Genomic DNA, 20,581 nt, shown 5'->3' with positions numbered 1-20,581 from the left:
CCCTCTCCCAGAAGGCCCTGCGTGGGGGTGGGGTAGGCTGAAAGCTCCAGCCATCTAATCACGTGGTTGGTTTCCCTGGCAACCAGCCCCCCCATCCTTAGGTGTTTTCCAAAAGTCACTTCCTTAACAAAGTTAAGTTTGGTTGAAAAGGGCTTGTTATGAGTAAAAGATCACTCTTACTACTTAGGAAATTCCAAGGACTTTAGGAGCTCTGTGCCAGGAAAGAGTATAATTTATTTTAAATCCCACCACTTGTTTCAGGCAGAACTCCCATCTGTGGGACACAACTCCCAAAACTCCCATAGGACTTCCTGTGGAACCAGAGGGCAGACCGCCCCCTAGTGGGGCTGGATAAGACCTCTGGACACACCTTCTTCTGGGAGGTGGGCCCAAGGGAAGGTGGGGAGACACAGGGCAATCCTGTGATTGGAAGTGCCCAGAATCCTAGAGCTGTCCCTTCTGGCTTAAAGAGAGCTCCTCATCTCCTACCATCACAAGCAGGAGAGTGAAGACAGGAAGGCCACTGGGCAGGTCTGTGCCAAGCAGGAGAGGACTATAGCAGCTCTGACACTGGAGCCCAGTCCTGAACAGAGAGAGAGAGAGAGAAGGTTATTCAAGGATGAGAAGAGTAAACATTTTCCCTGCGCCCACCTGCCCATGGTGCCCAGGAATGGCAGCAAGTTGCATGGGTCCTTCTGTCCCCACCTACCATGGCCTAACGTCCCAACCTGCATGTCCCACACTGCAGAGAGGATAGACTCCCTCTATCCTTCTCTAGTTGCCTGCAGTCCACCTGTCTCCTCTACCTTACCTCTCCAAACCTGGGGGGATTACAGGCTTCAGAGCCCTGGCACGACCTTGCTGCCAGCTTCAGGTGGAGTGGTGGCTCAGCCACAGCCAGCTGCTGAAGCTTTTCCAGGTCATTCTCTCCACCCATGGGATACCCGTTCACCTCCAGAATCACATCTCCCATTTGCAGCCCTGCCTGGGCAGCTGAGCCTCCTAGGGTCACCTGGCAGCAAAGAGAGGGGTCACAGAACATGGGATACCATGGAAAAGTTGCTGGATTGTTTTAAGACCTCAGGAAGGAAGCAGATGAAGGCTCATCAGGAGGCAAATGATTGGAAAGACCCAAGGTCCATGGGGCATAAGTCACCTGGGAGATGAAGATTCGAGGCTCACTGGCCACACAGCTAAGTCGGAAGCCATAGCCACCGCCGGGCGCAGGGTATAGGGAGCACTGGCGAGAGCCACCTGGGACAAGAGGCATGGCTGTGTCTTCAACTGGTAGGTCCTTGGTTTCAACCAGAGAGGCCGAGCAGGTTTCCTGTGGGGAGGCAGGAGCCTCTGTGCTCTCCAAGAAGAGAAGTGGGGACAAACGAACCTGGAAGGAGGCAGATAGAACAGACCTGTAGCTTCTCCCTCTGCCTGAGCCCTGCTCCATTCCTGCCCATACTCCAGCCCCCGCCCCGCACTCGCACCATGCTGAAGAAGCGGTCAGCTTTAGGGTCGACAACAATGAGGGAGACACAGGAGCCCTGCGCCCGGATCCTGGCCACCGTCTCCTCATGGCCCAGCCCCTCCACACTTTCCCCAGCCACAGCCACCAGCCGGTCCCCAGCCTGCATCCCGGCTTTCTCAGCTGGCAGTCCTGGGTCCACCTCCCACAGGAACTGTCCTGGGACATAAACATCCTCATTGCTCCTCCCCCAACCCCAGCACCAGCCCAGGCCACTGTGGGCAGACGGAGGAACTGAGCCAGGGTGTACACAGGAGGAGGGCAGAGGCTCAGGGCTGGGGTTTTCTGTGCACCATATCATGCATGCCCACCCCCCAAGCCACACCCTCCCGACCCATCTCTGGGGTTCCCACTCACCAGGATGACCATCAAGACCTTTCTCCTCACGAAGCAGGAACCCAAAGCCCTGGGGCCCTTTCTTTAGGTGCAGACGGCGGGGCCTGGTGGGCAGTGCCCAGCCCTCTGCCAGGGGTGCAGCCAGGGGCATTCCCAGCTGGCGACACCGTTCCTCCACCTCTGGCCCTGCCACCAGCAGGGTCACTTGGTCTCCACTCTGCCAAAGCTGTGGGGACCCAGTGGGACATCAGCATCAAGCACCTGGGTGGGGAGGGCAGAGGCAAGCGCTCCTCACAGCCCCAGGAGGGAGGCAGCAAGGTGGGGGAGAGCAGAGCCTAGGACCAACTGTCAAGGGAAGGGTGGCAGGAGGTAGAAGGTCAAATTCAGATGAGGTGCAGGGGGGAGGAATCGGCTGCCCGAGGCAAGGCCCTGGGGCCCAGGTGGGTGAGGATGAATGGGGAAACCTACAGCCATACCTTCCTGCTGAGTTGGTGATAAGTGAACTTCTCCACGCTGACCCCGTTCACTTCCAGCAGCCGGGCCCCAGGGGGCACCCCTGACCGCTCGGCTGCTCCTCCAGTACTCAGCACCAGCCAGAAAGGACCTTGATGGCCTGCAAGAAAAAAAAAAAAAAAAAAAAAAAAAAAAGCAAGTTTCGGTCTGCTGTCTGCCCAGAACAGGGCTGAGATCCCCCTCCTGACCTCCCTCCCGAGCCCCTAAGCTCACTGTAGGAGACACTGAAGCCAAAACCACCCTCGTCTTTCACTACGTGGCACAGTCGGGGCCGGACCCCAGGGCCGAGAGGAGGACAGAGGTGGGCGCTGTTCCCCTGCTGAGCTCGAGCGACATCATGCACGTGCTGCGCCAAGACAGTCAGCAGCACGCGGGGCCCGCTGGCCCGGATGCAGCGAACTACCTAAACCGAGGGGGCGTGGCATGAGGTGGGGCCCGCCCCTCCTGCCAACGCCCCCTCCCCAGAGCCTACATTTTACTCCCCCGGACCCAGCTGTGTGGACACCTTCACTCAACCATTCCCACCTGGACAGCCCCAGATCCCGGGAGGTGGGGGAGGCAGAGGCTTGGGTACTGCCCGCCTATAACCAGGGAGGGGGCCCCCTGGCTCCTCTCTTCCCCGAGATGCTGTGGAGCGTCCTTGGATTCCACAGGGAGACCCCGGGCCCAACCTCACCACAGCGTAGTCTTCACATTCCACGACTCGGTCATTCACCCCCAGGATCCGGTCCCCTTCCTGAAGGCCCTGGTACTGGGCAGAGGTGCCTGGGTCCACCCTGCACACCACAGGCCCAGCCCTGCCCAGCTCCTGCAGGTGGAAGCCAAAACTCCTGCCTTCCTCTTTGCTCAGCAGACAGAAACGAGGCCGCTGCAGGCACTGAAGATCTGGGGGGGAGGGGAGAGGCAACAGAAGAAGGGGAGGGGAGGGGATGTGGCACAAGTACAGGTCACCTTGGCCTGGCCGACCCTGCCCTTGTGATAGGGCACCAGGCAGGCTTCTACCCAGTTAGGTGTTGGACGGTGAGGCTAAATACCATATGGGCAGAGTGGCTTGGACAGAAGAAAGCAGCCAACCCCCTCCTACCTCCACGCAGTTACTCCCCACCAAGGCTGTTATCAGAGGGAGGCAGAGTGGAGTAGTTACCAAGGAGATGGAAGGCGTGAGGAGCTGGGGTATCTCTGGGGAAAGGGAACGGTTGCCCAGGGCAAGGGGGTTACCGGAGGGGTCGAAGTCTTCAGCCAGAGAGAGGACAGGATTATCAATGCCCCACTTTGGGTTAAACTCAAACTTCCTGCAAGGAGGCGAGGGATGCAGGTAGGAGTGAGCTGATGACATCTGGACTCTGGTCCCAGCCTCTACTTGAGGGGTGAATGGCAGCTGAAGAGCCTTCCCCACCTTGGAGTCCCTCTGCTCCCGGCCCCAACCCTTCTCAGCACTGCAAGGCACTTACCGAGTTAACGAGGCTGTGTCCCGAAGACCTGCTGTGCAAAGAAGGGATGAGGGGAGGAGGGCTGCGTTCTGTCCCTACCTCGACTCCTCTTCCAAGGTCATTAACTAAAAGGACTCAGGAGAACCCCCACACTCAGGTCTTGCCCCCTCCATTCTGCTCCAGAAAAATCTTCCCTTCCTCTCCTTTCCCTTCTCCTCCTAGTCCCTGGCACAGAAATCTGAACAGAGCAGGACAGGGCGTGGACCAGGAGGGCAGACCTCTCCACTCACCTCGTCTCTCCTAACTTGGGTCTATTTGCCTTAGGTCTCCAAGTCACAACATCAAGTACACTCTGGTCCCCGAAGCCTCTACCTCCCACCCTGACCTCTCACTGCCCTAAAGCCCCCACTGGAGGATTTCTCCTGGCCTCCTACCTGTAGCTGCCTCCATAGTTGGACCAGCGACCCAGCGCTCAGGGTAGGGACAAGGTTCATCAAAACCAGCTGACCCTCCCACCAACCCTGCCACGTCCCGCCTCCTTAAAGACACTGCCTTAGAAGCAGCAGGGTAATGGTTAACGGGAGGACAGTCTTATCCTCTGGGGAAGTCTGTATGTTCCTCCTGCCCCCATTCCTGGGCCCCGGACTTCCTCCGGAGACTCTGCTGCTGTCCCAGCTTCTGCTCTGGGCAGACAAAGGCAGATAGCTTGCTGGTCACTGTAATTCCGAGCCTGGGATAAGTATGTTGAAAAAGGTGATGGGGTCCTAAGGCCCAGCATGGCCTCCCCCCTCCCCCCAGGATCTTGTTCATGCCCCCCACCCCCCGCCTCAGCCCTCACTGCCTCTGAACCTAATGCCCAAGAACCATGTGTAACAGAATGTGGTCAGTAATTTACCAGAACGACCAAACACAGTACCCTTTCCTGAAAGCACCAGGCAAGGAGGAGGCCACAGTAGGTGGAAGACACAGCTTTTTAATGGAACCAAGGCACTGCACAAGGCCCTTGGAGCACCTGAGCACAGGTAGGGTGGTGAGGAAGGAGGTGTGAAGGGGAGAAGGCACCAACACGATTGGAAAGTGGCAGGGGGCATCTTGGGCGACCTGGGCAAGCAGCAAGGCAGAAAGGGCAGGCCCTCCGACATGTCGCAGGAAGGCTGCACCTTTGGCAATCTCGATTTAAGAAGTGCGCCCCCTGGTGGCACAGTCAGAAGCTCCCGAGAGCAGAGAGGCAAGGCTGGTAGTACCCCAGGGCAACTGTCGGCTTGAAGTCTTTCTCAGTCTTCCTCTTGAATGGAGAGGCCTGTTCCATAACCCTGGAAATTCCAGACCTGGAAGCCACGGATGGACTTGCCCCAGGAGAGCAACTGCCACAGGTGTGCTCCTCCCTTTACCTCCAGCCCTAAAGGAGTCTTTCTGGAAGTAGTAATGCAAACCAGGAGGCCACAGAGGGAAGGATCTTGGGGCCAGGGGTCACACCGCTAGGTGACTGCTGCCCCTGCTTCAGGTTCCAGAGCCTCCCAGCTGCTCCAGGAGGACCCTGACCTCACCCTCCACTCGCAGCAGCTGGGCCTTGCGCCAGGGGTTAAGGGTGGCCCCTCGGCTGTCTTCCAGATCACGAAGCAGAAGGTCAAGGTGGCGGCGGACGCGGCCCCGATCCCAGCTGTTGAGGTTCCGCTGGACTTCACTAAGGATCACTGACCAGTACTCGGACACTGCTGTCCCCTCTGTCAGCGACACCACGACCCGAGCACCCCCTTTAGCAGTGCCACCCAAGTCCCGCAGGGCCTGGCGACCCTCTGAGCTCAGCTCATTGAAGTAGAGGCTGGAAGAGAGAGAAGAGAAGATACCGCTCAGCGGAGCTCTGAGACAGAGGACAGAGGGTGCAGGGTGGAGCGGAGAATTCTCAAAACATCCCCTGGCTATGGAACTTAATGGGGCAGGTGTCTGCAGTGAGCCAGGGACGGGGGTAGTGGCCAACAGGGGGCAGGGATGACATCTGAATTCAGCAGGACCAGGGACAGTAAATAAGACGGGGCCACCAGGATCCTAAGAGAAATGGTAGTAGGGGACCAGGGAAGGGTAAGGGCCAATCACAGACGGGCAGGTTGGTTCAGAAGCCGGTCCACAAAGATCGGTGAGAAGGCAAGGATAGAGGACAGGCCCTATCACAGGGAAAAACCAGTGGAGACCAGGAGCTCCCGGCCAGGGTGGGGGGCCAGACTTACTGCAACAGCTCCAAGGAAGGGTGGTCCCGGGCGGCTTGCGCCAGGGCCAGGGCCGCCGTGTCGCCAGCGCCGTTGTAGGCCACGTTCAGCTCCTGTAGCTGTCGATTCCGGTCCAGCTGGGCGGCCAGCAGCTGCAGGCCCTCGTCCCCGAGGCCCGTGTGCAACAGGGACAGGTGCGTCAGCGAGCTGTTCCCCGCCAGCCCCTCCACCAGCTGGGCCACACCAGCCGCCGTCAGCGGGTTGTTGGACAGCCTACAGCCACATGCACCCCAAGGAGATGAGGGCCTGTGGCAGGGCTTGCCACAGGACTTGCCTTGGGACTTGGACCCAAAGGACACACAGCCTGGGGTGGAGGGGAGCCCGGACACAGAAATGTGGGGGATGGGGGGAGGGAAGGAAGAAGCAGGGGGTATGGCACACTGCAGGGGTGGGAGCCGGCTTCTCCTCCTCCCTTGACTCCCCACTCTTCATGGTTACTATTCCTCCTCTTCCTCCTTTTCTTACCTCCCACGCAGAGGCCCCTGCCCCAGGGCCCTCCCCCTCCTCATTCACCTCCCCTTCCTCCAACCAGGCTTCTGGGCTCCTAGTAAATCAGCCAGCACTTTGGAAGCATCTACTGAGCACCCAGCATTAGGGTCATCCTTGCGAGGCAACAGGGAACATTCTGGGAGGGCATCAGTGGCACTGTTACCAGGCAACCAGCCTGGGTATTATCCCACCTCCCGCCGGCACTGGGTTTCTGAGCACCTATTCCTGGAAGCATCGTTCATCTACCCTGCTGCTCGCACTGGACCTGGGGAGAGGGGGCAGGCCAGGGTCTAGGCTCCTACCCCCTCTACCACAGCATGGGTGGGCCAGTAACAGGCATGAGCTCACCCTTGATCTCGGCCTGCCACCAGGATGGGGGGAAACCTCCCTCCAGCTCTGCTCCCGAAACACTTACCGCAGGGTGGTAATTTGGCACTGGTCATGCAGCAGCAGGTCCTGGAGGACACTGCAGGCTTCGGGGCCCAGGCTGTTGAGCTGCAAGCTGGAACAGGAGGTGGCCGGAGGGGAGGGGAGAAGCAAGGAAGGAGCTCAGCATGGAGCCGGCCCACCCACAGTGCCCTCCCTCCCACTGCTCATCACCTCCACACATACCAGACTTCTTCATCCTACCCTCTGCTCCTTCCTCCCCACCTCTGGCCTCACTAGCACCTTCTCTTCCAGCCCCTTCACCCCCAACCCTCTCCAGTCTTCGGGGGTCCTCACCCCAGCTTCCGAGCACGCAGGAAGACAGGCATGAGTGTGTGCAGCCCGGCAGGGTCCAGCTGACAGGAGGCCAAGTTCACCTCAGCCAGCGCATGCCTCCCGCTGCCCAGGACAGCCGCCACCACCGTGCACTTGACGGGCGTCATGCGCACCCCCGCCAGGTTGAGCTGGCGCAGGGAGCTGAGCACCTCGGCGGAGAAGCGGTGATTCTGGAACTCGTAGTGGAAGAAGAGGTGGTCAAGGAGCTCGGACGGGGGCAGCACCTGCCGGCCCAGCTTACCCAGCTTCTTCTTGATTGCCTGGGCGTTCTCCAGGGCATCCAGGGTCTTGATGGGGCAGCCGAGCTGAGCCAGCACAGCCCGGTTTTGTGCGGAGAGGAGCCCCCCCATGAACATGGGGAAGAGCTCGAAGACCTCGTCCTCGGGAGGCTCGTCTGGGTGCCGCCGCGGGCCCTCCACGCCCAGGATACTGGCACCCATCTGATCCAGGACGTCATCGTTGTAGTAATCCTCCTCTCGGAACATCTCCAGCACCATGGCCTGGGCCACTGCCTCGCGACTCTTACCAACCACGCGCCCAAACACTCGCGGCACCACCTGGGAAAGCACGCAGGGAAGGTGCTGTAGCCTCACGCCTCCCGCTCAGCCTTCGAAGCTCAGCCCAAGGGGCAGCTCTTCCTCCCCACTCCAGCCTCGACATCCCTCTCAAACCCGAAGTACCATTTGTCTGATCACATTACGCCCCCCAACCCCCGTAGCATCTGCTGTGGCTCCCCACTGCCCATGTGGACTAGAAAAACGGGTCATGATTTGGCCCCAAATTAACCTTTCCAGACTCCCCTCTCAACACTTGCGTCATACCCTCTCAATACCCTCAGGCCCTTAGGAAATTCTTTTTCCCCAAACGCCCATACATTTGCAAACCAGCTGTAGGAAGGAATTAGCATCTGCCATGCCTTTTGTTCCATACCAGGCTAGATGCTGTGAAGACACGCCCACCGTCTGTACCACCCTGGTCATCCCAGCAACGATGACTGGCTTCGCTCCTGCTCCTTCCAGGCCCTGCAGGATCCGGCCCCTGCCAGCTCCACTGTCTCCTTCTACAGACCTCTCACACTCACGCACTCTGCTTCTGTGCTTTCAGCTTTTCTCATTATTAGGATTTTTTTTTTTTTTTACAGTACCACAGTTCTCTTCCTTCAAAGCTGTACTCTTCCTGGGGTGTTGTCCCCCCCATTCTTCTCCCAGTAGTAGGGGACCAATCAATCCTCCAGGGATCAGAGTAAATGCCCTTCCTGTAGAGAGGCTTTCCCCTATCCCCCCGCCACCACCAAACCAGCTCCTCACTTACACACCTTCACAACACTAGAACTTGTCTCTCCAGGCCCTTAGCACACCTTTAAATTACATGGTTATGGTGACCTGTTTGTGTTCTTACTGGAGGACCAGAAAGGGCAGAAACCCAGGGTTCTCTTCACTGTTTCTTTCTCAGACTCTAACACAGTGCCTGGCACACAGCAAGGGCTCAAATACTTGTTGGAGAAATTAATGTTTGGGTTTGGGACATCAGCTCCCGGCCTTGGGTTGGGGCTGAAAAGCAAGAAGGGGCCCAGACCTCTGGCAAGGAGCCACGAGGCTATTTTGTGGTCTCTTCTCTAATGACTGACTCGTTTTGGGTTTTGTTTTTTGCTTTGTTTTGCTCTTCACATTTAACAGGTGAGGTTCCTGCCATGGAGATTCAAGTGCTTCTCTCTCAACAGTCACCTGGTGACAAGATGAGGAAATGTCACATGGTGAGGCAGATTCAATAGGGCTGAAGAAACAGACGGACGGGACTAGTCCTCTGCTAGGCAGCGCTCCCTCCCAGAGGGCCCGGAGCTATGGTGCTAACCATAGAGTGAACCCTGTCAGGAGACCACAGCCTCTCACCGTGATCCAGGGCATGCAAGCCCATCCTCAAAGGGGTGGGCTGGCCTCAGCAACGGCCATGACCCCCATCTGAGGCAATGGTGGCAGAAGGGGTAGGCTGCCTGAGCCTGTTTTTGAGGTTTAACAAACATTGAAATAGAAACTTCCTATGTGCCAGGTCCTGAGGATGAAAACATTTAACCCTCATATTAGGCCCATGATATACATTGTATTATTTCCATTTAACAGATAAGGACTCAGAGGCACAGAGAGGTTAAGTAACTTGTCCAAGATCACATAGCTAGGAAGCGGCAGAGCCTGCATTTGAACCCACATGGCTGGATTACCGAATCCCTGATCCTAACCCTTATGCTTTGTTGCCTATAAAAAAGGAAAACTTGTTAAAATTTTGCCAGCACTGACCAGGGCTCTGCTGCCTCAAGATGAGCTACCAAAACATTCCTAGAGAGGACCAGGGTTCCCTAGCAAGGCACGGAAGCTGAACAGCAATATCCATAATATATCAGCAGGTTTAGCTGAGAGAGCACAGGGTTCAGAATCACAAAACTAGGATCTGGACTCCGATCCTAGCTCTTCTACTATCTGAGTGACCTTGGACAAATTACTTAACCCCTGTGAGCCTCAGTGTCTTTATCTAAAAAGGAATCATAATAATATTTCATTTACGAGGCACTGAGAGACATTACCGGAGGGTGCCTCCTTCCTCCCCTCAAAACCCTAGCGCATCCTCCCTGTTCAGAACACAGTCCCCGGGCTTGTAATTAGGATCCTGGAGCAGGCCTGCACTATTCTAAGCCAATTACCAATGCCATTTATCCTCCCGGTATAAATGAATAAAATGGCATCTGCTTTATAAACTTGTCTCTGGTGATTTTGTTAGGATGAGTCATCATTCCCCGAGTCCAACCACCTCTGGGGGAACAGATACAGTGGAGTTTCTGGGGCCCACAAAGCAGAGCACAGACCCCGGACTTTGTCGTCCTCCCGCCGACAAAGGCGAGGAGAAGAAACACAAAAAGACAATCGTCATTAGGGTCACAGGACTGTGTGGAAAGGCCTTGCATCCTCCTCCCACCTCCAAGCTCTGTTCAGCCTGTGGTTTCTCTCTCTCCCTCCCTTGTGTCTCAACCCCATGAGAAGCCAGATCGCCCAAATCTGAAACCAGTGTCAGGAAGACGGCTATGCAGGAAGCAGCAGTCGCCTCCTGGGAGGGGAGCAAGGGGTAAAGGGGGAATACAGGGGCGCAGACAGCCTGGCACGCTCAGGCTGCTACCTTGAGCAGGTTGAAGAGCAGAGGCAGGGCTCGCAGGGGCAGAAGCTTGGCCACGATGCCCAGGACCAGACTGACGTCCTCCCCGACACGGCCCACGAGCTCGGCCACCTCCTTGCCCACCCGCTGCAAGGTTGTCTTCCGCAAGCCCAGCACGATGTAGAGGGCGGCCAGGTACTCCTGCATGGCGGGCACGGTGAACACAAAGGTGCCCCGGTGCCCTGGCTCCACACACGGAGCCAGGAAAAACCGCAGGGCATCCCGGCGGAAGACATGCAGCAGCTGGAACTCTCCCTCCGTGTTGAGGCCGGCTTCCAGGCAGCCGCGGACGTCATCTTCGGAGAAGTAGGTCTTGCGGGAGGACACCCCCTCGTAGGCCAACTTGCCCATGGTCCGGGCGGCGTAGGCCATGAGGGACAGGTTGGAGGGGTCAGTGCTGTCCAGTGTCTCCCCGCTGAAGTTGAGACGCAGGAAGCTGGTGTAAATGCTGGTGAGGGTCTGCCCGGGCGGCGTGGGGGCGTGCAGGAAGTGCAAGGTGGCGCACACCAGCCAGCAGTAGGAGGGTAGGAAGCAGGCAGCGGCGATCTGGTGGTGCCCCTCCAGGTTGCGGGACAGCATCTCCACCAGGCTGTCCCGCTGAGCCAGCGTGGCCGAGATCCCTGCGCCCCCGGCGCCCGTCCCACAGTCCGGCTGGTTGAGGCGGAGCTGGAAGTAGAGCTTCTGCAGATTGGTGTCGGAGAAGCCACAGATCTCACCATAGCGGCCCACGTATTTGCTGGGGATTCGGCCCACGGCAGAGGGCCGGGTAGTCACCAGAATGCTGGCCTGGGGAAGGCACGGTTGAGGGTTAGGAAGGACCTCCATGTCCTGACTGCCTCACTCCTCAGAAAGCCCCTGCAGACCAGGGTGAGCATCGTAATTCTATGACTAAGCCCCAGCGGGGACCCAGGGATCTAATCTGATCGGGACAGCTCCAGGAGGGAAGGAAACAAGCACAGGGAAGTTAGGGACTTGCTCAAAGACACACAGCTGCGATGGGCGGGGCAGGTCCGAACTGGTAGAGAGCCGATGCTCCCACTCCAGTAAACACGTGAGCTGGGGACACCAAAGTCCTTAGGGGACAAGTCAGGGGCAGCGGCAGCAGGGCGGGCGGTGAGGACACTCACCTCGGGCAGCATGTATTTGCGCAGCAGGTTGACAATGATGGCAGCTGGCGCCTCTGGCTTCTCGGGGTCACTGCAAAGCCCTGTCCCCGCTAACCGGAAGTCGAGGTTGAGCCGCTCCAGGCCGTGCAGGACAAAAAGCAGGCGGGACCCAGCAGCAGCCATCAGAGGCAAGATCTCCTTCAGGGACGTGTAGCGCTGAGCCACAAGTTGGCACAAGGAGGCTGGGGCAGAGCCCAGGGAGGACAGGTCCTCGCAGGAGAAGGGGACAAGCAGCTCGAAGGCCGGCAAGCGCCCGTAACACCAGTCCAGGACCATCTTGCGCACCAGCGTGCTCTTCCCCGTGCCCACTGTCCCGTACAGCACCACTGTCTGCACCCGGCGCCCACAGGCATCGGGGTCAAAGAGCTGGGACAGGGACAGTGGGGGGAGCCCAGCGGTGGGGTGTTGGTGCTCCAGGGCCAGCTGCGCCGGCGGGCGAAGCAGCTCATCTGGGGTGCTCTCGCGGATCACAGGGTCTACGTGGACTGTGTCCAGTGCAAACGTTGGGCCAAACTGGCGCTCTTCTCTGGGCAGCCGGCTGAACCACTCAGCCAGATTCTGGCGGTGGCGCTCAACGGCTTCTGGATGGGAGGCAAGGGGAATGGGTCAAGGAAAGGGGCAGGAAGGTGCAGGAGCTTAGGGCTGGTCAGGCCACAGAGCAAGATGCAGCACCAGGACACAGAGACCCAGGATGGGGCTGTGTATATAGGACTCTCCCAGGAAGTTTGGAAGCCCCCATGGCCAAAAGGAGCAAGCCGAGAGACCAGTAACACCAAACCTGGGTTGAACGGTTGTGTGGTTGTATGTGCAATCTCCACTTGCCTGTTAGACCGAGTTTGTTGAGAGTTGGGATGATGTACCCCTCCCAGTGCTTTGTACATGGCAAGCGTGTGGGTGTGCACTGCACAAGTGTTGCAGGAAGGGAGATATGGATGGGTGGACAATGGGGTGACAGGGGAGGGTTTGCCCACTGATGGGTGATGGCAGTGGATCCTCTATGCCTCCTTCTTCCTGCCTTCTTCTCCCTCCAGACCCAACTCCCCACCTCCCCATCCCCTGCCCCTGGGATCCCAGCCAGCCCCTCCCCTCAGGCCAACTGAGCAGTCAGTCCCTTTACCCGATGCAGAGATGCCCTGGAAAAACTTTCCACGGCTTCTGGACGTAGGACTACTGCCTGCTGAGCTTCCACGGTGACGTACAAAGGCCCTGAGAGCAAGGAGAAGGAATGAGCTGGGGCTTGGCTCCTGGGCTCAGCCTCTGGACAGGCTCAAAGCCCAGGCCCATCTGAATTGCTGGACTTCTAGCTTTCCGAGATCTAGGCCTGACTCTGGACACCCAAGTTGAGAGCCTTGTCTGACTCTCATACTCTTCCCGGGGACTGAAGTCTCGCCCCCTGGAACTCAGGCTGGCCACTGCCAGGCTCCAACCATTTCCCCCACAGATCCTCCCTCTGGCTGCCCACTGTCACTTACACTGTAGATAAGTAAACCAACTTCCTCTGAGGCCTGGCAGCTGACTCTGTACCCTCCTCACTCCCAGAAAACCAACCTCACCCTGGGGGGTGGGAGTCAAGTTCTCTCCAAGTCCTGACCCTTCCTAGGCTACTCTGCTGTGCCCAGATGTGTCCCAAGGCCTCACCTAGGGAACCCAAGGGGCAGCTTCCCTTTAAGGGGCCAACTCCAGTGGATCAGGAAGGGGATTCGTTCATCTATACAGAGAAAGGGAAAGAAAGAAAGAACATTCAGATCCCACCCATATTTCCCCACCGACACGCAGACTTCACATCTACATCAAATCTCCCGTCACTTGTTCTCATCGCATCATATACTGCCCCTTTGTAGCAGTTACTACACAATTTTATATCTTGTGTGATTATTTGATTAACATTCATTTCTGCCCCACCCCCCTCCACGAGAGCAGGGACCACATCTATTTTTGTTTATAATTACATACTTAGAAGTTAGCACAAGGTCTGGCACATAGCACGCACTTAATAAATATTTGTTGAATGCAAAATGAGATCAGACAAGTGATCCTAGACCTCATGTAGCTACGGGGACCCTCAAAGATCATCTAGCTTGACTCCCTTAGTTTAGAATGAGAAAAAGGGAACCTCAGGCAGGTGAGGTGACTTGCCCAAGACCAGCGGCATGTGAATGGCAGAGCTAGGGCCAGAACACCTGGTGTCTGGATCCCTGCTCTCTTGGAGACACCATCTGGACTCTGAAAGGAGAGGCAGAAACAGAAACCCCTGCTTCCAGCTCACCTGCAGACTGGAGCGCTCCTCTCAGACCAGAGCCCCACAAGGCCCTGGGCAAATCGCGGCCCCACCTCATGGTAGGGAAGAAGGTCAGAGCTCAGGGCAATTAGCAGGTCACCTTCTGTCCTGTTCCTCTGCAAGAAGACTTGTGTGAAGGGACCATACACACACACACACACACACACACACACACACACCTTCCCACCCCTACCTCCCTGTGAGGCTGCAGAAAAGTCTTTCTCCTCAGGGAGCATCGGCCCTTTCTTAAATGTCAGCAGTGCCAGTGCCCTGGCCCGGCTGGCCTTCGGACTGACTCCCTCTCCTAAATCCCCCAATTTCCGGATGCCATTGTACCTCCTACCACCTCTGCGTCTCCCGCTGAGCCTCCACAGCTGCCTTGCTCCTGAGTCCCAGCCCTGCTGCCCTGCTGCTTTATTTAGGTGTCCTTTTTTTTTGCTTGGCGGCCAGCAAGCTCAGATGAGTCCTGTGTTCATTTTCAACGGCTTTTCTGAACCTACATTTTCAAGTAACAATTATCCACTCTCCTCTGTGTTTTTTCCCCCCAGCTATCAGGTCCTGTTAGTGAGTTTTAATGATTTTATCATCTTATCTTCTCTGTGACTTTTATGCCAGCTGCCTTTGAGGTTGGCATAAATAATAAATAAATGAAAGAATGAGCTTCCTACTTGACATCTCCACGTGGCTATCCTGCCCATGCTTTAAGCTCCGCACATATACTCCTCACCTGCCTCCCCTTTTTGTTCCTTTACTGCCTATCTTCCCAATCACACATTTATACTAGGAACCTGAGCTCTTGGTCTTCAAACCCTTTCTCCCCTCCTTCATGCAGCTGCAACAGTCCTACTGATCCCTTCTCCCAGTGCTTTGCCAGCCTGGTCCTACTGCATGGTCCCTATGCCCCTCCTGTGCTACCTTAGGCCCTCTGTGGACTTCTGGGGACCCTCTGTCTCCTTCCCGGCCTCTGCCTTCAGTCTCGCCCCACCCCATCGCAATCCCTCACCCCCGCCACCCATCACCTCCCTAAAATCCTAGGTTTCCTGTAGGGTCCAAACCCCCTGCCTGCCCACACAAGCTATTTTTTGGAGTTTGCCCCCAACCTGTACTTCATTTGCCAGGCTCCCCAAATTCATGCTTACACTTTACTGACTTTGTTTATACACTTGGACTTGGAACGGCTTTTCTCCCCTATCAGAATGCTACACAATCTTTTAAGACGCTGCTCAAAGGCCCCCTCCCGGGGGAAGTCTCTCCTGATGCCCCTTACATGGAGTGCTGCTATTTGGCACCTGGTCTCCACGGAGAAGTGGCTCCTCAAAGGCAGGACAGGCTCTAGGAAAATCGGCTGCCCTGAGCCCACCCGCCAGTAGGACCAACCAGTGGAGGGGCTGGGGCTCGTAGCAGAGGTCCCAGAGGTTGGAGAAAGGTGAAGAGAGGGCCCTGGGAAGCTGGGAAAACCAGCTCAGTGGGATCAAACTGGCTCCCCGGCCACTGCCTCAAGATGGGACTTGCCGCGGGGCCCCTGGGTGGCTCAGTGGGTTTAAGCCTCTGCCAGCTAGGGTCATGATCCCAATCTCCTGGGATGGAGGCCCACAAAGGGCTCTCTGCTCCGCGGAGAGCCTGCTTCCTCCTCTCTCTCTCTCCTCTCTCTCTCTCTCTGCCTGCCTCTCTGCCTACTTGTGATCTCTGTCTGTCAAATAAATAAAATCTTTAAAAAAAAAAAAAAATGGGACTCGCCAGGCCGGTGGGGCGGTGGCGAAGGCAATTTCCAAAGTCACCGGAGCTCAGCGGGCCAGAGAGGAAAGGAGGGGACGCCCCAGGAAGGGTGCAGGGGCTGTGCTCCCAGGGGTCCAGAGCTCCCCTCCCCCTCCACACACGCACAGACTGGGTCCCAAACAGCTCTCCCGGTTCCCGCTGGCGTCAGAGCCCACGGGGGGGAGGCGGCCGGCATGCCCACCGCTCAGCGCACCCGTTTGGTCCTCCGGGTCCGGGGGCGAACTCCCCGCAGCACGCGCGCCCCGAGCAGCGGCCCGGTCGGTGGCGAGAAGCGGCGGAGCCGGTTGGGCCTTCCCCCGCGGCTGCCGGCGTCTCTCGCTTCCTCCCAGAGGCCCCGGCGCCGCGGGTCCCGCCTGCCCCGCCCGCCTGCGCGGAGCCCGGCCCGTCCTGGCAGCCAGCGCCCGCCGCGGGCAGCGGGGAGGACAGCCCGCGCGCTGGCGACCCGCGGAGGCAGGGCTCGGAGACCGGGGCGGGGACTTCACGGGCTGTCCCCGAGTCGCGCCCGCCCTCCGTAGCCGCAGCCCTCGATCCAGGCGGGCCCCGCCGCGCCCAGGGCCCTCCGCAGGTGACCCCGCGCCAGGGCCAGCCGGTTACCTCCCGTCCCGGGCAGGGCTCGCTGCTCGGCCCATTGTGCAGATGGAGAAGCTGCGGCGCACAGGGGTGACCTGACGTGCCCAAGATGACCTGAGGTGCCCGGGGTTGACCTAATGAGGAAGTGGCAGGGCGGGAACTAGAGTCCCTGCCTGGGTCCTCCTACTTCGGCACCCCTCACCCCGCCCCTCCTGAGCCACCTACCGGTCCCCAGGACATTCTTCCCGCGGTGCCTCTTCACCCCTTCAGCCTACCTCCTAGCAGAGATCTGAGTCAAGGCCTTGTTGGGTCCTCCCTCCGTACCTGGCGCTCTTCAGACCCCCAAACCTCTGTGTGTGGCTTCTGGTCACTTTGACCAAGAAAGGAGCAAAAATGGGGGCTGAGGGAGAGCTCCCACCCCAACCTGCTCTTCTTGTCTAGCACCCAGTCACGGCCTAGCCCTGGGGCTTCCTGGTCCCCAGAGCCCTCACCCCATCCCTCTGCTTCCACACAGGGCACACCCAGGGCCCACGTCACCCATGGAACAGCCACCCACAGCCCACAGCCAGGGCATGCCCCACATGCAGACATAGGTGTGTAGTGTGCACTGAACAGAGGTGTGCAGTGGGGAAGCTGTAGAGAGGCTCCTCAGGGCAGGGCTGGGAAGAGGGCTTTGTGATCTCTACTCCCCATCCAGACTGAAGACAGAGTTGATATTTCGTTTACACTTGAAGGCGTGTTCATTTACGGAGTTCCTACTGAGCTACCGGTAGAAAGGCGTGCAGGGGACTCCTGGGTGGCTCAGTTGGTTAAGCGTCTGCCTTCAGCTCAAGTCACGATCCCAGTGTCCTGGGATCAAGTCCGGGGATCAAGTCCTGCGTCGGGCTCCCTGCTCCTTGGGGAAACTGCTTCTCCCTCTGCCCCTCCCCCTACTTGTTCTCTCAATCTCTCTCTCTCTCTCTCTCTCAGTAAATAAAATCTTTAGGGGCACCTGGGTGGCTCAGTCAGTTAACGCCTGCCTTCGGCTCTAGTCATGATCCCAGGGTCCTGGGATCGAGCCCAACGTCGGGCTCCCCACCCTGTGGGGGAGTCTGCTTCTCCCAGCTTCTCCTTCTGCCTGCTGCTCTCTCCCTGCTTGCACTCTCTCTCTCTGACAAAGAAACAAATAAAAGCTTTTTAAAAATAATAATAATAATAAAATCTTAAAAAAAAAAAAGTCTGGGGGACGCCTGGGTGGCTCAGTTGGTTAAGCAGCTGCCTTCGGCTCAGGTCATGATCCCAGCGTCCTGGGATCGAGTCCCACATCGGGCTCCTTGCTTGGCGGGGAGCCTGCTTCTCTCTCTGCCTCTGCCTGCCATTCTGTCTGCCTGTGCTTGCTCTCTCTCTCTCTCTCTCTGACAAAAAAAAAAAAAAAGTCTGGGAAGGGAAGGGCATTTTCCGACAATAGGGGGGACGTTCTCATTTTAAGAGAAGCTCTGAAAGGGGAGTAGAATGGGATGAGGAGAGGGGAGAGAGATAGAGCAACGCTATGAATGGGGTCTCAGAGTGACATTTCAGACCTGGGGGTCTTCTAGGTTCACTCCACTTCCCTAGCCATGTGAGACAGACAGGCCTCCGGCTACAGTTACTGGACATGGCTCAGAGCAAGCTGTTCCCCTCCCCGTCCCCAGTGGCTTTGATGGCCATGGAGGCTTTATTAATAACATATAATTTGGCCTCTTGCAGACAGAAGGACCGTGAGTCACGCTGTGGGCATGTGCTCTGTCATCTGACCTCAAGATGGGGCATCGGGTCCCATAGACCCATAGCATGGAGAACAGCCCGCATCTTCCCTGTCCTCCAGCCCCTCGCACAGGCCCTGACACAGAGGGTGGCTACAGGGAAGGCAGTGATCTCGGAGTCCTGGGTGGGCTGGCCCTCAGGGAGAGGGGGCCCATTTCAAAGCATGCCAGGCCTGGGTATTTGTGCCACACCTCTGCGGGCCGATGGGACCGGTGGGAAGAAATCACAGGGAGCTCCCAGCGGCAGGAGCACACTATCTGGAGCACTTGCTCAAGTCACTTTTCTAAGCCTTGGTTTTCTTCGGTGTGAAAGGAGGAAATGATAATACTCATCCTAGCAGCCTCGTGTATTGCCCAAATCCAAAGAGCTTTCCCTGCAAATGCATGAGCCACTCTACAGATGTTCTCTGTGCCTGGATGGCCTTTGCTGGCTCCAGAAAGGCTGTTTGTCTCCTCTTGCTCCCAGGGGCACTTGTAGAAGTGTGAATTTATAAATGTTTTACTCCTTTAGGAGTATTTACATTTTGAAAGAGAAAGTAAAGAGGAAGAATCTTTTTTTTTTAAAGATTTTATTTATTTATTTGAGAGAGAGACAGTGAGAGAGAGCATGAGCGAGGAGAAGGTCAGAGAGAGAAGCAGACTCCCCATGGAGCTGGGAGCCCGATGCGGGACTCGATCCCGGGACTCCCAGGATCATGACCTGAGCCGAAGGCAGTCGTCCAACCAACTGAGCCACCCAGGCGTCCCAAGAGGAAGAATCTTAAGAAAGATTACTTAACGGTGGGATTTTGTGCCCGTGGCCTTTAAAAAGCCATCTGCAGGCATCACTGCAGAGACAGGGTGGCTCCCGGAATCCCCCCGAAGGAGCTAGAGTTCCAGAAGCTACTACTCTGACTTCTTCCCACTAGCACCCTAAAACCTTCATGAGAAAGCCCATCTCCAGGCAGACACCCCACCTGTAAAAGATGGGACCCTCATCTAGCCCAGGACACTTAGCTCTGCATGCACTGCTAGTCAGGTGGAGGCCACTTCCCCCCTTCAGTCCCCAAGCTTCAGGATCAGGAAGGAAGAGGGTGAGACAGTGTGCTGCTGTTCCTTGCCACCATCTTGCCACCAGCCTTCAAGGACTTCTGGACAATTGCTTGCTCCAAACCTCAGGCCACCAACCCATCTGCAGTCCTGGTGGCCAATGGCTTAGCCCTGCTAACAGTGACCCAGAGGGTGAGAGAAGAGAGGAAGAAAAAGAGAAAGCTGGGGTAAGCTCACTGAGGTCCCTGCCATTCTCCTCCTAGAGCTTTGGCTCCAGGATCTTTCCTGGTTCTCACTGCCTTTCATGACCACTGACTATAACCCCCACTATGGGTACAACCAGGGCTCGGTGAATTCTGAAGAGAGAGACGTGTATCACTCCGCAAGAACAGACCCATGTGAAGATCGGATAGTCACACGCAGAAGAATGAGACTGAACCATTGCCTTATACCACACACAAAAATAAACTCAAAATGGCTGAAAGACCTAAATGTGAGACAGTAATCCAACAAAATCCTAGAGGAGGGGGTGCCTGGGTGGCTCAGAGGGTTAAGCCTCCGCCTTTGTCTCAGGTCATGATCTCAGGGTCCTGGGATCAAGCCCACACTGGGCTCTCTGCTCAGCAGGGAGCCAACTTCTCCCTCTCTCGCTGCCTGCTGCTCTGCCTACTTGTGATCTCTGTCAAATAAATAAATAAAATCTTAAAAAAAAAAAAATCCCAGAGAAGAACACAGGGAGCAACCTCTTTGGACTCGGCCACAGCAATTTCTTGCTAGACACTTCTCTAAAGGCAAGGGAAACAAAGGAAAAAACAAACTATTGGGACTTCATCAAGATAAAAAGTTTTCGCACAACAAAGGAAACAGCGAAACCAGAAGACAACTGACAGAATGGGAGAAGATATTTGCAAATGTCTTAACAGATAAAGGGCTAGCATCCAAAATCTATAAAAAACTTAATCAAACTCAACACCCAAAGAACGAATAATCCAGTCAAGAAATGGGCAGATGTCACGAACAGACATTTCTCCAAAGAAGACATCTAAATGGCCAACAGGGGGCGCCTGGGTGGCTCAGTGGGTTAAGCCGCTGCCTTCGGCTCAGGTCATGATCTCAGGGTCCTGGAATCGAGTCCCGCATCGGGCTCTCTGCTCAGCGGGGAGCCTGCTTCCCTCTCTCTCTCTCTCTCTGCCTGCCTCTCCGTCTACTTGTGATCTCTCTCTGTCAAATAAATAAATAAAATCTTTATAAAAAAAAATAAATGGCCAACAGACACATGAAAAAATGCTCCATATCACTCAGCATCGGGGAGATATAAATCAAAACCACAATAAGATACCACCTCACACCAGTTAGAATGGCTAAAATTGGCAAGTCAGGAAGCCACAAATGTTGATGAGGATGCAGAGAAAGGGGAACCCTCCTACACTCTTGGTGGGAATGCAAGCTGGTGCAGCCACTCTGGAAAAT

The 20,581-nt window shown here is 56.7% G+C and overlaps 2 protein-coding genes across 10 annotated transcripts; both read right to left on the bottom strand.

The window, feature by feature from the left end:
- Positions 1 to 214: 214 nt before the first annotated feature.
- NHERF4 (NHERF family PDZ scaffold protein 4) lies at positions 215 to 4,316 on the bottom strand. 6 transcript variants are annotated; one of them, XM_047692568.1, is made up of 11 exons: positions 4,233 to 4,316; positions 3,820 to 3,847; positions 3,587 to 3,660; positions 3,045 to 3,253; positions 2,582 to 2,771; positions 2,332 to 2,468; positions 1,877 to 2,081; positions 1,482 to 1,678; positions 1,157 to 1,384; positions 812 to 1,012; positions 215 to 583 (listed from the first exon to the last, which is right to left on the bottom strand). In XM_047692568.1, exons 1-11 carry the CDS (start codon positions 4,246 to 4,248, stop codon positions 554 to 556), a joined length of 1,515 nt encoding a protein of 504 aa, XP_047548524.1. In that variant the 5' UTR covers positions 4,249 to 4,316; the 3' UTR covers positions 215 to 553. The 6 variants fall into 6 exon arrangements, with proteins under 6 accessions (XP_047548524.1, XP_047548522.1, XP_047548525.1 ...); XM_047692566.1 differs by having other exon boundaries at positions 3,587 to 3,724; positions 4,233 to 4,305; XM_047692569.1 differs by having other exon boundaries at positions 3,587 to 3,727; positions 4,233 to 4,300.
- A 435-nt stretch (positions 4,317 to 4,751) lies between these two features.
- On the bottom strand, positions 4,752 to 16,432 carry NLRX1 (NLR family member X1). Of its 4 annotated transcripts, none has more exons than XM_047692562.1 (10): positions 16,326 to 16,432; positions 13,944 to 14,071; positions 13,316 to 13,385; positions 12,795 to 12,883; positions 11,639 to 12,258; positions 10,476 to 11,297; positions 7,275 to 7,870; positions 6,967 to 7,053; positions 6,024 to 6,275; positions 4,752 to 5,620 (listed from the first exon to the last, which is right to left on the bottom strand). In XM_047692562.1, exons 2-10 carry the CDS (start codon positions 14,011 to 14,013, stop codon positions 5,299 to 5,301), a joined length of 2,928 nt encoding a protein of 975 aa, XP_047548518.1. In that variant the 5' UTR covers positions 14,014 to 14,071; positions 16,326 to 16,432; the 3' UTR covers positions 4,752 to 5,298. The 4 variants fall into 4 exon arrangements, with proteins under 4 accessions (XP_047548518.1, XP_047548517.1, XP_047548516.1 ...); XM_047692561.1 differs by lacking the exon at positions 16,326 to 16,432 and adding an exon at positions 15,913 to 16,257; XM_047692560.1 differs by lacking the exon at positions 16,326 to 16,432 and adding an exon at positions 15,925 to 16,256.
- Positions 16,433 to 20,581: the final 4,149 nt, after the last annotated feature.

This window comes from Lutra lutra, chromosome 10 (genome assembly GCF_902655055.1).
Source record: "Lutra lutra chromosome 10, mLutLut1.2, whole genome shotgun sequence".
Lineage (NCBI taxonomy): Eukaryota > Metazoa > Chordata > Mammalia > Carnivora > Mustelidae > Lutra > Lutra lutra.
The sequence above is the reverse complement of the archived record's forward strand: the minus strand, read 5'-3'. Positions and strand labels throughout refer to the sequence as shown.

What these genes read in the sequence shown, in the direction of transcription:
- NHERF4 (XM_047692564.1), bottom strand. An exon ending in GACACAGCCTCGTTAACTCG is followed by an intron (nt 3,661 to 3,819) that starts GTAAGTGCCTTG and finishes GCCTCCTTGCAG; the next exon opens with GAAGTTTGAGTTTAACCCAA. An exon ending in ATCACCAACTCAGCAGGAAG is followed by an intron (nt 2,082 to 2,331) that starts GTATGGCTGTAG and finishes GGGTCCCCACAG; the next exon opens with CTTTGGCAGAGTGGAGACCA.
- NLRX1 (XM_047692562.1), bottom strand. Translation starts at nt 14,013, where the DNA reads ATGAGGTGGGGCCGCGATTTGCCCAGGGCCTTGTGGGGCTCTGGTCTG. An exon ending in GCAAATACATGCTGCCCGAG is followed by an intron (nt 11,298 to 11,638) that starts GTGAGTGTCCTC and finishes TGCCTTCCCCAG; the next exon opens with GCCAGCATTCTGGTGACTAC. An exon ending in TGCTCTTCAACCTGCTCAAG is followed by an intron (nt 7,871 to 10,475) that starts GTAGCAGCCTGA and finishes GTGCTTTCCCAG; the next exon opens with GTGGTGCCGCGAGTGTTTGG.